The 15,624-nt window shown below is 43.6% G+C and overlaps 1 protein-coding gene across 3 annotated transcripts in view; it reads right to left on the reverse strand.

Moving 5' to 3' along the window:
- Nucleotides 1–1,783: 1,783 nt before the first annotated feature.
- TBXAS1 (thromboxane A synthase 1) overlaps nucleotides 1,784–15,624 on the reverse strand; it is a 230,993-nt gene continuing 217,152 nt past the window's right edge. For all 3 annotated transcript variants that reach the window (XM_027784040.2, XM_005235576.4, XM_055809336.1), the window contains 4 exons: nucleotides 9,774–9,862; nucleotides 7,189–7,326; nucleotides 4,197–4,359; nucleotides 1,784–3,564 (listed from right to left, as the gene is read on the reverse strand). In XM_027784040.2, the coding sequence (XP_027639841.1) occupies nucleotides 3,490–3,564; nucleotides 4,197–4,359; nucleotides 7,189–7,326; nucleotides 9,774–9,862 (465 nt within the window). In that variant the 3' untranslated portion in view covers nucleotides 1,784–3,489. The remainder of the gene's footprint in view (nucleotides 3,565–4,196; nucleotides 4,360–7,188; nucleotides 7,327–9,773; nucleotides 9,863–15,624) is intronic.

Here is a 15,624-nt window from a genome sequence, read left to right on the forward strand (position 1 = left end):
AAAGCCAACTGTATCCCGGGCTTCATCAAAACAAGCGTGGCCAGCAGGTTGAGGGAGGTGATTCTCCCCCTCTTCTCTATTCTCATGAGACCCTACCTGGAGTACTGCATTCAGGTCTGGGGCCCCCAACAGAAGGACACGGACCTGTGGGAGTGAGTCCAGAGGAGAGCCACGAAGATGATCAGAGGGCTGGAGCACCTCTCTCTTATGAAGACAGGCTGAGACAGTTGAGGTTGTTCAGCCTGGAGAAGAGAAGGCTCTGGGGAGATCTTACGGCAGCCTTCCAGTACCTAAAGGGGGCCTACAAGAAAGCTGGAGAGGGACTTTGTACAAGGGCATGTAGTGATAGGACAAAGAGAAATGGCTTTCAGCTGGAAGGGGGTAGATTAGATATCAGGAAGAAATCCTTTACTGTGAGGGTGGTGAGGCACTGGACCAGGTTGCCCAGAGAAGTTGTGGACGACCCATCCCTGGTCTTGCTGGATGGGGCTTTGAGCAACCTAGTCTAGTGGAAGGTGTCCCTGCCTGTGGCAGGGGTGCTGGAACTAGATGATCTTTAAGGTCCCTTCCAGCCCAAACCATTCTATGATTCTATGATTATGCTCTGTTCAGGCACAGGAATATGACTCGTTCAACTACTCTACACATCAGTGGCACTTTCTTGGATAAATATTGAGGATATAAACAGCATCGAGAGAAGCTGTAGAACAGTCCGTACAAAAGCACATGGAAGAAAGGTCAAAGCCTGATTTAGGCTTGGAGTATTTCCTCAAAAATAAATTACACAACAACTTGCTAATTCATGTAAGGAAGAAAAACAATAAAAGAATTTTGAAGGGACAAACAAGCCTTTGACAGCTGACTTCAGACTGGAATGAGCTTCCTGCTCATTCAGGTAGGTGAGAAGTTTTTAGGCAGGGCCCATCCAACTTTTTGCCACTTGTATGTATAAGCTGTACAGTAAATCAGCTGCCAGCATCCTATTTTCAAGATGCAAAAATGATGGATAACATGTAGAAACTAGGGTATATACAGTGTGTTGCTTTTCGAATAAATATCAATCACTCCATCAGTAATTCATATAATCAGTGTGTTTGTAACAGGGCACTTCTGTTTAGTACGCCAGAGGTGCTCCGTGGAAACAGAAGGAATTCCAAGACTGCCTGATCAGTACTTCACTACTACTACCTGTACAGTTCTGGTTTGAAAAAAAAAAAAAAAAAAAAAAGTCCCACAAAAGTGAAAGACAAAACCTTCAGGTAGGAGCAAGATACAGTAATTTGATCAGTGTTAAGGCAGCATGTGGGATGAAGACAGAAAAAGGTGCTTGCTGGAGAGAAACTGGAGAACTAGCTAGGGATCAGTGAGCAGATGGTTCCTTCCAGCAATCCTTGCAGTGAAGCTGAGCAGTCAGTCTCTTCCTCCTGCTGCCAATGACACTTCTCTGTGCATGCCACCAAAAAAGACGCTGTACCTAAGGAAACCTTGAACAGAATATGTCAGCAGGCAGAAGGTCAACACTTGCAAAGAACAAAAATGTGCTTCCTTATTTTCATAGTGCCATAAAAAAATTGCTATTTATAAAATATATATATTTATAGATCTCTTTATTTTTTTTAAGAAAAAAAAAGGATCCTGAGACTGAGACCATCTCCTCTCATGGTTTTGTTGTTGTGATTTAATCCCAGCCAGCAACTAAGCACCACGCAGCCACTTGCTGAATCCCCACTGCCAGTGGGATGGGGGAAAGAATTGGAAAAGTAGAACTAAGAAAACTCGTGGATTGAGATAAAGACAGTTTAATGGGTAAAGCAAAAGCTGCACACACAAGCAAAGCAAAACAAGGAATTCATTCACTGCTTCCCATTAGCAGGCAGGTGTTCAGCCATCGCTAGAAAAGCAGGGCTCCATCATATGTAATGGTTACTTGGAAAACAAATGCCATAACTCCGAACATTCCCCCTTCCTTCTCTTTCTCCCAGCTGTATATGCTGAGCATGGTGTCATAGGGTATGGAATATCCTTTTGGTCAGTTGGGGTCAGCTGTCCTGGCTGTGTCCCCTCATAACTTCTTGTGCACTCTCAGCCCACTTGCTGGTGGGGTGGGGTGAGAAGCAGAAAAGGCCATGACTCTGTGTAAGCCCTGCTCAGCAGTAACAAAATACAAATCCAAAAAATATAGCCCCATACTAGCTGCTGAGAAGAAAATTATTCCAGCCAAAACCAGCACAGTTGTACAACCAACCAGTTTGTGGTGCCCAATGAAGGAAAGGTGGTTGATTTTTTCTGGTCAATTGATCACTGCTGTCCGATGCTCCACTAAGAGCACGGAGGGAATGTGAAGAGTGGAAGCATACAGCCACCTTGGCTGTGAAGATGCATGTGCACAGTCATGCAGCTTGAATGGATCCATGATGCTGCTGCAGCTGGCAATCGGACAAGTTCCCTCCCAAGTGGAGTGAGGCACGTGGGATGTGACCTGCGCCAGGGTCACATAAGGAATCAAGAGAGCTGCTGAGACTGATGATCCTGGACCCACTCCTTTGCCGTTGGCTCTAGTGCATGCAGCACTCAATTTCCTTGAGTCAATGACCCAGCAAAGATGGTGCCAACTGCAATGGCTGGAAAGGAAAAGGTCTCAGCCTGAAGCAGATGTTGTACCAACACCTTCTGATTACCCTTAAATTTCCTCCAGTCCTCTTGCTTTCTTTAAATTTGTATCTTCTTTTTCTCCACCCTTCCAACCGCAGCTCAGCAGCCAGCAAAATGGCTGTCACCTCATTTCTTTGGTCTTATTACTGGAACTTAACTGGTAAGCAGGGGAACTCTTCATTCCTTTTCAGTCATGTCAATGCAATGTGCCAAGTGCAAATTGTTGATCTAAGTGTATTTGAAATCATTTTAAAAGCACGAAGAAGGTGCAACCCCTTCCGCTTTACAGACACAGGGAGAGATTAAGCATTGTGCAGGAAACTCAGCTTTGGTGTTTAGCGGAGTTCATGATAAAATCCAGTGCGCTGGATCCCAAGTCTTCTGCTATAACTGTGGTGTCTCTTGGACTTTTTCTAGAGCATGGACTTACAAGTGCATGAAAAGGATATGTGAGAGAAACAATTTTAATTAAAATATATTTTAGAGTGTGTGTATGCTTAACATCTGCTCCATTTATTGAACTTGAGCATGAAGAAAGCATTCTCAAAGATGAGTGAAAGAAAGCATAATGTAGAAAAGCAAGTGAAAGTGGGATGCTTCTCCACAGATACTATTCACAGCAATTTGAAAACCACCAAAAAGACCGTGGAGCCCATGTCTCATTGATAAAAGTGACTGGAGGCTCTCCCACAAGAGGGCAGTGAGGCAGCATCTACTACATCTACCATCAATGAGACAGGCTCCTACCTGTCTTTGGGGTTTTGAAAAATGATTATACCCAGTGAGTCACTGAACAAAGGGTCCCATCCCAGGAGGCTTCAGGATGTACATTTTCATTTAGCGAGATTCTAGCATAATGTAGACTCCATTTTTCGGTCCAAGTGTGGCTTTTGATTTCAGCTGCAAAGGAATCTAAAAGAAAAAAAAGAGCATCTTATGTACAATTGTATGTATTTGCTTATGTGTGTATAACACCCCCACATACAGACAGACGTTTTTTGCTGGGGGATCAATTCATACCAGGATTACTGAGGAAGCTGTAAAGTACTTGTTTTACAGTCAGCTGTGGTAGTATAATATTAAACAGAATTTACAGCCAGAGGCTGAGGCAGTGGTTGCCCAGCTATACTGTAGATCTGAACAGAAAAAAATTAACTCTGTAAACTCTACAGTTGCTGAGTAAGTGCTAGGTGCAATTTATATAGCAATAGGCATATACTAAAAGTGCTGAGATCCCAGGAAAGATGTACACCTGTTCTTACCCTGTATAAATCAAGGTATTTCGACTGCAGTGTTGCTAGACTGCTCTTCACTAAGGCAGGGCTGTGTAACTTTGTTTTGTTGGAAAAAGCATAAAGGTTAGATCACATTTTGATTAAAACATGCAGTCCAGGCCTCTTGTCCCTCGTTATTATGGAAGTGGCTCTAGCAGTTGTCTCAAACAAAGAGAAATTCACAAAGGCAAGTCAGTCATCCTGTCTAGGACATGCTGTCAACTGCCTGGAGTTGGTAAGTGTGGCCTTTAAGCCTCTACGCGTACAAACCTCAGTCTCTGGGCAGGTCTTAAATTTAAACTTCTGCAAAATCCTCAGCAGAGTCATTTTTGTCTCCAGCAAACCCATTTTCATGCCAATGCAGCCACGGGGTCCTGCCCCAAAAGGCAAGTATGCAAAGGGATGTCGTTCCTTCTTGGCCTCCTCTGTAAACCTAGAAGGTGCAGAGATGGAAAACAGTCCAATAAATGTTTTTTACTCCTGATTCCGCGTTTTTCATTTACATATCAAAAGGTGATTGTTTCAATTGTTAATGGACACATCAAAGGGACTATTGGCAGATTATGTCCTGATGGGGCTGACAACCTTAAGTAAACAGATAATTGACTTATGGCCATCAGCCTTTGTCAGTTGGTGATGCCAGGAGGGGACGGAGACATTAGTATTAATTCCAATCTGTCTTCAGTGAATTGCTTTAAGTTCATGAAGATGCCTAGAAGAATGATAACTTCAGGTGCAGACAAGCTAGCCACATAGACATTTGCACGTATGAGGGAGAGGTTACACCTAAGAGGAAACTAATGGGCTGCAATGTGAACTAGCTAGAAGCAGCAACACCGCTTCTTTGCTGTGCATCACAGATGCAGATCAACGGGAACTTCTCTTTGAAGCTTGCAAGGGGAGATGAAATCTCATGGGACTGGGCAGGCCACAGTAAACTGTTATTACAATTCAGTAAAGCCTTTCTTTCTGCTCTTGGCACAAAGAGACCAGGTTCCCAGTTGGGAAACCTTGAAATGGCAGACAGTTCTGTTCTTAGAGCTGAAGTACCTCAGTCCAATTGAAACGACTGATTAATGTGACAGTCTGTTATGCAGATCTGCATCAACTACCCAGCTTTAAAATACTTGCCCAACCCATTAGAAATGAGGGTTTTTTCTTTCTTCCCGCACCCCCACCCGCAAGGAAGGAAACAAAATTTCTATTTGAACAGCAGTCCAAAGGAAAAAAGCAAAATCTGTTTGCCAGCATATGCAAAGATGGATGTATACTGGACAGAATATGTACCGACAAGAGTACAGAGTTTGAGTCAGCACAAGTTATTAGGGCCAATGCATAATCAACAAGCTGAAGCTCATCTGGCCTGTGCTGAGTCACTGATCAGAGTGGTTCCTTAAAAAAAAAGACACCTTTTCAGTGATGGCATTACCCTGTAAATCTACATAGACCTCCTGTGTCATAAGGTATTTGGAGCTGTTCTGGTAGTACAGAACTACTTTTCCAGTTCTATATGTGGATTAAGGTCCTGTCCTTCATGTATAGGGTCATCCCTGAAAATCGCCTGTTTGGATACAATTTGCAAGAACTTTAGACTACAAAGGCCCAGCAAACTCACACAGGGTAGAAAGAGATGAGAGGTAATACAGGGTATTTTGAGGTTTGGAAAAAAATAGTATTGTGTATTTCTGCTAACCCCACCCTCATGCTCAGATATCCTAAATAAGATTGGGCTACTGCCGCAGTACTATAGAAGCCCGTAATTTGCAACTGAAGGACCATTAACTCATGGACTGAGCGCTGTTGCATATTCCATGCAAACAGGTTAATGCAATGCTTGCCTTGCTTACCCCCATTTATCATACTGGTAAATTTAGTCTCCCTTGTATTATTCCTGAGGCAGATTTCAAAACAAAATATTAGGGGGGAAAAGCCTGTAGCTGAAAACTTATTTTTTGTTAAGCTGTTATTTTATAATTCTTACTAACACTACCAACTGATACAAGTGGGGGAGAGTGTTAGTAATCGTGCTTCATTCCTCCGGGAGATTTCAAAAGAGAATTCATCTCCAATTCATAACAAACAGCACCGTATGAGTCAAGGGGACTGAAGCCCCCACTATCCGTTTTACCCTGTAATGTGCTTTCATACTACAGTTAAAGTGGTGAACAAACAATTAAGACAGCATTTTTAAATAAGCATTGCTAAACACCACTCCAGACTTCCAGTTGTTGCTAAGAGTCCTCCCCAACAAAAGCTCTGGGCTTTTCTAACATTGGCATTGTTCTTTGTCATGGCCTAAGGTGTCTGATAGAGCATATGCCAATATTTGCTCCAGAAGGAGCACTGGGCAAACCCACCTACACCGTACATGTGTTGTCTTACTGGCAAAGATGGTTCTGGGCTGCCTGCCTCACACCCAGTTGTTTGTGGAGCATGCAGGGTTTTTTTCTTCTAGACTTTTCAACACAGTGGTAGCTTAAAATGCAGCTGCCCACAGAACAGCCTAAAGTATAGCTGCCCACAAAACTAATTTGTTCTTCCACAAAACACCACATCAACTGAAATTCCCCCTGTAAGCTCAACTCAGCATCTCTAAGGTAGGGCAGGGTACAAACCCACAATTTGACAGTGCCCCACACCTCCCCTGGCTGAAGGGAATTCAGCCTTCGGCTCCATGTGAAAGTATGTCTTGCTAAGCAGAGCTAAGAACCCAGGATCCTAACTTATGGACAGAGAGCAAATTCCCAGTGGGAGATGGGGTAGGTTCCCCACTCACTGTGTACCCACACCATTACAAGATCTCAAGTGAAAGGCTGCTCTAAACCAGCCAGGAGGTGGACGAGTTTCCTGGGTACCTCGTCCCGGTGAATATACTGTCTCACTTCAGTTTCTGCATCCAAAGGCCACACTACTTGCAGCACCTAATTTGGAAACAGGTCTGAAAACCTGCACCACATTTCAACTTTGACCAAACTTTGCACTCTCTGAGGGATGCATTACTATCACCTCTTGTCTGATTTGGTAGACATCACATATTTTTATGTTCCAAATTAAACTGTGCTCCTCTTGCTGGAAATAGTGTTTTGGGTGAAGAGGGGGTGACTGTGGCTGTGAAGGAGCAGCAGGACCTGGCATCTCCACTGGACAGGCTGGAGTCCTGTGTCCACCCTAACACATGAAACAGCATTTAAGGCAGGCCTTCGATCTAAACAGGCCCAAATAAAGACTTCAACCTAAGAACTAAAAGCATCACTCCACATACCTCTCGGGAATGAACTTCTCAGGCTCTGGCCAGAACTCAGGGTTGTGGTGGAGATGTCCAACTGCGGTTTCAATGACAGCCCCAGCTGGAATACGCTGCCCCAGCACTATGCAGTCTTTAGCTGCCTCCCGAGTGAACCTGAAACAGTGTCATGTATCCCAGATGATTAATAAAGGTAAAAACACAGCAGGAGGGAACCATAAAAGTCAACCTCTTCAGCTGGACTGTCCCTGCAATTTCAGGAGTAAGACTTCCCCAGTAGATAAGTACAGCAACTGTTGCTGATGCTAATGTCTTCCCAGGTTACAATCACCTCCACCTAGAAGCACACAGCTCCAACCCAGCTGGTCAGCTTCTGTCCTTTTCACAGTAAAGCACTTCATTGCTTACAGTTTTCCAAAATGTTAACTGTTAAATTGTAATTTTGCTGCTAATGTTGGTTTTAGACTCATTTTTTACAAAAACTGCAGATTAAATTCTCAGTTACCTCTAATAAAAGGCAGAAAGAACATGCTCATTTGCTTTTAGGAAAAAATGATAACAAATATAGTTTTGAGTTTGTTTATTTGAGAAGCTCCCCCATGTTGGGACAGCACCTGAAATTTAGTAAGGGATGGTTTTAATGTTAGGGCTAAGTGTTCAGCTGCTGCTAGAAAAATATAACCAACTTACAAGCCTTGGAAACCTGCATTTCACATACACTCATCAAAGATAGGCATGATGTTAGCAACAAAACTCTCCAGTTTCCTCCCACCCTGTGGTGATAGGTGCCAAGGACTGTCCTTAGGAACATAATTGTGACAAGAAGACTGAGAAAAGCTGCCTGCCAAAGCTGAGCTTGGGTCGGTAGATCTTGTAAAAAAAGTGGTGTGTCAGTGTACATGTGTGGGGGCAGATCCTGATCCAGATCTTTTGGTGCTTTGGTGGTTGCTGCAGATCCCAAAGCATCCCAGACCCAGGCAGGTGCTGTGCTATTAGCCTAGGGGCTATGCCCTGGCACCAGCTGGGAGCACAGGGGCAAGACAACGTGCAAGGAGGTCCCTTTGCTACTCCCTGCGCTGTGCCTACAAAGTTGAACAAAGATTTCAGTTTCAGGTCTGTCAGTCTGGTATCATTACAGGAACACATTCTTTCCTTGCTGTCACCCATCTCTCTCTTTCTCATAGACAAATAAATAACAGAGGCTCCGAACCTGGAACAAGACACTGGCATGCTAAAAAACACATTGACAAGCCACTCTTCTCATCCTTATATGAATTTGGCGATAGTGGAAACATGAGTTCTCGGGAAGAAAGTTGTCTGGCTAGTAAGTACATCTATTAAAAAAAACCAACTCATTTTATAACAAGCTTGGCTGCTACTGAATTTTCCCCTAACTCAGCATTATCCTTGTCATAGGCAATTAGAATCTTTCCGAGGCACTGGGCTGTCCTATCCATTTCATATCCATCCGAGTAAAAGCCAGATCAATAAACACCACTGACAATGCCAACGGAAACTTTGGAACAAGTTTTGCTCCATTCCCGTTTTATTTCCAATCTGACAAACACTGATTGTTTCCCAGTGTTTCAGCTGAAACACAAAGATCCCTGATGCTTTTAAGTGGCGAAACAATTTCCACTTGCATACCATGTATAACATAGTAAAGCCCAGTCATCTCATCCAGGAGCAAGTATCTTCGACATTTACTCTCTGAACAATCCTGCAGATGTCCATGGACAAAATCTTGACTTCCAATCTTTGTGAACATATGGAAGAGAATATGATTTTAAGCTCTATTATTTTAAGGTGTTTGGAACTGTAGGGTAAATTTTTCAAAGGCTCTCACAGCAAACTCAGCTTTGGCTCCTTTCCAGCCATGTGAATTTACCCCCAGCTTCACGAGAAGCAGTGCAACTGGCTGACCACTTTGAAAAGTTCCATTCTTAACATCAGCTCTTATGCTCATGATAACTTGGAAATTTGACATCAAAGAGTTTTCTAATTTATTTTCCCCTTGTTTTCAGTTCATCAATACAACTTAGTAAAATCAGTCTTGTGTGAATTGGGGCAAAATTTTCAAATTTAAAGATGTAGCCATTAGCTTAGCTATTATAACACAGCACAAAGTGCAAAGCGGCAGGGGTCCAAGTTAAACAAACATACATGTGAAATACAGCTTTCTGAATGTGCAACCCTTCTACAGATCAGGGCTTTAATGACCAACTGGCTAGGGTAAGTCTTTTCTCTGTATCCCCGAAGACTGAGGCATATGGAAGCAGCAGCCTCTGGCTTTCTAAGGCCAGTCCTGCTGCAAAATGGCTCCATCCTCTAACCTCGGGGGATGTAAAGAATGGTAAGCAAGCAATCTTGGCCAATCCACTGTAAAAAAATCCTTCAGAAATACCAGTATTAGCCAGTTTTTCTTCAATAGGCCACATTCTAGCTTTCAAATGCATAAGTGGTATTGATGTTGGCAGAGAGACCAAGGGCACATTGGTCTTCCAGCAGCAGATTTCCATTTTATAGAGCTAGGGATCTACCCTGTGGAATAAGGGGGTGGTGGTGGTGGTGGTGGTGGTGGTGGTGGTGGTGGTGGTAGATACCTGAATGCAGGTGGGTACATGCGTAATGTCTCTGCAATCACCATGTCCAGATAAGGGAGTCCTTGTAGATTTTGGTAATCAGGGACCATCTGAAAAGGCAGCACGAAAGGAACAATTACATTTTCTCACATTTAAGTGCCAAACTCATCTCAGATTAGCTTTTAAATCATCTATTTTTTACTGGGCATTTTTCCTGTAGAAGAACTCAATGTCTCATCTAAAACAGTAAATGATAAAATTATACAAAAATGTGGGCAGTAATTAAATGTGTGTATAACATTCCCTTCATCATCGGAACGCTTTGGTGCACAGCCCAGCTGAAGATACAATAATAAATCAACTTGCTAGGCAGTATTAAAAACGGCATTACAGAGAGCATTAATAGCTACAACAGAGCTATTGCTTTATGCTCTAAAATCTGCACGGGACCTTTGTTTGTTCTGAAAGACAAGAGCAGAGCAGAGCAGGAGCACTTTGTTCACAATAAACAGTTATACTTGTTGATGTTGCAGCAAACCCTTTGCCCTTTCCCAGTTACAGAAATAAAGCAAAGTGCTAATGCTGTGATGCTTGTGGAGGGGTGGGAGGTGGCACTGGGAGAAACCAACATCCTGATGAGGAACAGCACGCAGCGGTGAATTGCTCTGCCGAGCAGAGAGTTGAGGTACAGCTCAAATCCCACCCGGCAGGACTGCAACAGTGCCTGGGGAGAGAAGCCTGTTTCCTCCCGTGGCCACCCCTGCTGTAATGCTGCTTAATTTTGCATGGCAGGCAATGCCTGTGCCCGCATTTCCTAAGTCTACAAAACCACCCAGCCCTTGACGACGAGTGGTGAGCACCAAGCCCAAACAGGTCTGTAGCTCAGAAGACTTTGCCCTCTGACAGGCAGCAAACAGACAGTGAGAGACACAGAACCGCAGACGACCACCAGCAGCAGTGACACAACTCTAGTGCATGAACAAACGGAAAATTTCTCCCTATTCTCTTCCTTGGGTAAAGGACGTTTTCCCTGTCTTATTCAGTGCTCTCAGCAGAGGGCAGCCAAAGTACATCTAATAACCTCATCAGGAAAGCAGAGTTTTGTTTTAAATTGGAGCATCTCCTAAAGACTGACACAGAGTAAATTGGAGAAAAGCACAGACGTCAGACTAGACTAAACCTTTTATGAAGATTTGGGGCCCCTGCCGTTCACAAAGGGGACTGGATTCCATCCTTCTTTTATTTACTACAGCACTTTTCATGTATAATGCATATTTTATTGAATTTTCATGCAAAAACATATGGTACATACTGAAAATACTAAGCAAAGAACAACTCCAGATGGTATGCAGAAAAGGCATACAATAGAACGAGGATACCTTGCTGGATTAGGGTATCCCACTTATTCAGCACTAAGCCACCATGCACCACTTCACATTAACCGATCTTTTCTGGGAAGGAAATAGATACATTCTATTATCCCCATTTTTTGGCATAGGAAAGAGAAGCAAGACCAGAGAAAGTGATTTGCACAGGCTGAGCAGAACCAGTGCGTCTGCTCCTTTCTTAGGGAGAAAGATGCAACTCAGCTTGTCAATAGATTAAATATTTTGTCAGTTTATGTCAAATATTATCAATACATAAAGTATAGACAGCACTGACAGCCTTTCAATGATGCTCTTATATTGCGGTAGTGCCTACTAACTCAAACCTTTGGCTTAGGTCGATGGTTATCAAATGAAGGACTAGGAGAGTAAAAGCCACAAATGGCTCCAATAATTTGAACAACTAAAACCAAAGACAGGAGGATGATTTTTGTCATCCTTGTTTTGTAGAAAGGGATCTGAGGGCTACCTGATTTCACAAGGGAAATCAGTAGCAGAGGCTGGAAATGAACTGTGATCAGACTCACATTTCAGGCCTTTGTGGCAAAAGTATGCTCCTCTGCTCCTCTGCGACCATACAGGTGCTCCACACTTCGATGCAAATGCACACTGTGGTTGGCGTGTATTCATTTTTTTCCTGCTAATTTTACATCTCTCTTTCAGAACTTTTCTCTGTCCTTTTTATACCGCTCTCCTGCATGTCTTTGAGTCCCGGGTCAGCATCTGAGTCTTGTCCCTGTGTTCCCTCCTGATTTCGTAGCCAGGCTGGCTGAGGAAAGAGTTCAGGCTCAGAGTACATGAGTGGTGGAGCGAAGAGCACACTGTGATGTGTTCAATTCTCTGAGCCATGCTCTTTTCCATTGGGCCTTCCTGTCTCTCTTGTAATGCCTCTACTTACTTCTGGAGTCAATAATTAAGATAATAATATGGTAACCTGATATAATAAGTAGCCACTAAATCAAACCATACATCAACAAATAATACAACACCAAATTATGGGAGTTTTGATTTGCTCTTTCAAATAGGGTCTATACCTTCAGGGGATTAGCAGTTCAGAAAACAAAACAAAGGTGTAAAACCAGCTAATTTTCCTTAGAAGAAAATTCCTTTTTCTTACCTAAAGAAAAAGGGGTTGGTCAAATGGCAGCACAGTGAGCTCTGCTATCATAAGCATGGCAGACACATCGGTCATTTCCTACATCTGATGCAACTTAATTATTGGCACTTCCATGCTTTTAGCATCAAAGTAGCTGGACCTAATTTAGTAGTTGTTTGCAAGGTCTGACCTTCAGCTGAATAAAGTACAGACCAGCCAAGTATCTCTATTTAGGAAGGACAGTTTGTTGATTTTTTTTCCCCTTTCAAAGAAAATATTTTCCATTTGTTTTTCCACTCCCTCTCTTCAAAATATTCCTTTAGCCAAGCACATTTCAAAGGAACTTAAATATGCTTTTCTCCCTAAATGGCCCTATTTATATCTTTCAACTGCTGGCAGGTTTGCTGGGGTGGGTGGTGTGCAAAGATGCCACTTTAACCTCCTGCAAAAAAACCCACAACTGTCTACATTGCCCCCTATTCAAGATTTAGTGGTTTTTTCATTAAGAGATTCCTTTCTGTGACAAGTAGAGATGTGGGAGGTGAAAGGAAGCACCACATTGTATGTATATTTTAATTTTGCAGCCACTGCTTTGCACAGCAGTTTATCTTCTGCTTTGCACAGCCTTGTAGTATCTTTTCCTGTCGATTGGCCATGTACCATCTTGTGGCATTTCTCTGCATGATTCCTGGAGATGTGGTGGTACACCCTCACCTATATCAGACTGTTCAATCTATTTTGAGGTCCAGAATTTTGGCCACAAACTCTCCTTTATGACTGACAACAAATCCCAGGCCTCTATTCCTTAGAAAAAGGTGGGAAATTAATTTTTCACCCCACAGAGTACCCTGAGGTGAAATACCAGCAGTGATTATAAAATTGCCTATGCACTACAAGGATGATGTGTGTTTTAATCCCCATATAAATCCTTAAGAGAAATAACTGCCTTCAGATCCACCTCTGCTTTTCAGTATTGGCTTTAGCGTTTTCTAGGCAGGCAAACCTATTTTTTGCCACCACCCCCAGCTAACTTTTAATTCCTCAATGAACACCAAGGGAATCCAAGTGCTGACAGGAGAGATCTGGCCAATCTTTCTGCTTCAGTTTGAGATGTTACTGTTCCCAGTTGCTCACTCCTCTTTGCTGGCTGTGGTTAGCATCACCACAGCCAAGTCAGCAGAACGGAACATATGCCTGCACCTCAGTTGCTTCCATACAACGTCCAGCACGATCCCATCTTCAGTGAGAGTTTAAGATGAGATACTAACTTTTCCTGAAAGTAGCTGATGAGCGAGACACAGACCCTCCTCTACCACCTCTGTTTTGGGAATCATAATGCAAGTACACATCGGTGAATAAGAGAATTCCACTTATTGTATTGGTCATGGTCTGGTGGTGCTCAGCAGCCAGAAATGAAAAAAATCAAGAGAAAATTTTGTGTAGCTGACAGAGTGTGACGTGCACCTGAAATCAATTTGGAAGCAGCAAAGGCTGCAGAGACCACATTCCTCATAACTAGTGCTGCTGAGTCATGGTCTGAGATCCAACCGGCTGCAGTTTCTGAGAAATTGCAATCCAAATCAAACGCCTCATGGGCAGGTGTGAATGTGACAAAGTCCATGTCAGAGGGATGGCGTGCAGATCTGCTTCGTTGCCGATACAGATCTGTGTTATCTGTGTATGCATAGCTACACAGCCCACATTGGCTCCCCCCTGAAATGCAGACTTTGGCTAGCAATAGGATATGAGGCGGTGAGTCAAAGAAGCCAGAATCGTTCCCAGTGACTCCCATCCACCCCCTTTCCGAATTGCCAAAAGAGATATTCACACCATAGCCATAGCTAGGATTCACAAACAGGTCAATAGTGTTTCTTGAGCAAATGGATCAAAAGCTGCTGATAGATCAAAGAATCTGCCTCAGGTTTTGACCTCTTGTTGGTCACCTTTAGGAGCTGCTTGTCTCCTAACAGAACCAAAGCCTGTGTGAGACGCTCAGCCTGGGAGGGGGAGAAGAAATGCAAGAATACCACCTCACATTAGGGTTGCCCCACAACAACCTTGCTAACAACCATATCAAGAAAGGAAAGGTTACAGACAGGACAGCACTCAAAATACAGATCAATGGAAGGAAAAAAGGGGTGGGAAGGATTAACAGGCACCTATCAGTAACTGGCTTAAAGAAAGCCTGTCTCATGTTTTACTACTTCCACAACAACATGCTGGAATACCTGTAAAGCACCAAACTAAAACCTCCCCACAATGTCAGGCAGCAAAACAGGGACAAAGTTGATGAAGTAAAATTTCTTGGCTTTATCCTCAGAATTTGGACCAAATAAAAAAAAAAATGCTTAAAGTAGTCCTCATGCAAAATCTTTTTTGCTGCCTGCAGTCCAGCCTGCACCTGCCAAGTGAGATGTCTCTCCGAGGCATGGCACCAGGCCAGAGCCAGCCCTTGCTTCTGGGGAAACAGGACCCTGAAGATCCCGAGTCCCACTCGTCCCAGGAGGCAGGTCATGGCAGAAGGTGTTGCTTTAAGATACACTGCTTTAAGATAGGGAAGAGCCAGCCTAAAATCACCAAGTGTCTGTTGGCCATTTCCAGTGACAAAGGCCTATAGAAGGGTATCTTCTAGAAAAATACAAAGTTCTTGACTATAGAATTGAGAACAAGTTTTAGGAATGAAAAATAAGACATGAAGCCTGATTTCCAGCTTAAGATGCAGCAGCAAGAGGCTTCCTGAGCTGCCTAGCACCTCTCCTCTTGAATCCTTACAGCACGTAGGTAGCGCTAAAGCCTCACCAGCAGCATTGTGTCTTCTCACATGCTCTCAGAAATGAACATTAAAGCAAATCCTCAGCTCCATGCCCTCATGCCTCTTTCTGCAGAAGCAAGAAAAGACTATCCAAAACACGTACTCTCAAGCTTTCCCTTTATTTTTGATTCCACCTGGGTTACCTGCCACCTTTCTCATCTGCTTTGTGTTGCCATTCAAATGGAAATGCAGCGCTGGGGCTCTCACCCCACCCTTGGTGGCTGCTTGCTGGGTTTGGCAGTGTTACTTTGCTCATTGAAGCACTTCCAAAGCTGCAGTAGCAATTGGTGCTTCAGACATCTCAAACTCCTCCCAGTTCCTCCTAAAGACCCTGTGTGCCAAATAAATTTAGTATTACAGGTGTATTACAGGCTTTTGTTCAAATCACCTGCTGGTCACCCTCACACCTCCTCTAACTCCAGCCTTCACGTCCCCCTCTCGCCGGGTCCACCGCCACATAAGCTGTGTGAGCACAGGCAGAGGCAGGTGCCGATGCACAGGCCAAGTTCAGGGGTGGTGGGAAAGGCTGGCACACCAGTTATGCGCTGATAACCACATTACACGCAGACCTTGCAGCCA

The sequence above is a fragment of the Falco peregrinus genome, chromosome 6, assembly GCF_023634155.1.
Source record: "Falco peregrinus isolate bFalPer1 chromosome 6, bFalPer1.pri, whole genome shotgun sequence".
Classification (NCBI taxonomy): domain Eukaryota; kingdom Metazoa; phylum Chordata; class Aves; order Falconiformes; family Falconidae; genus Falco; species Falco peregrinus.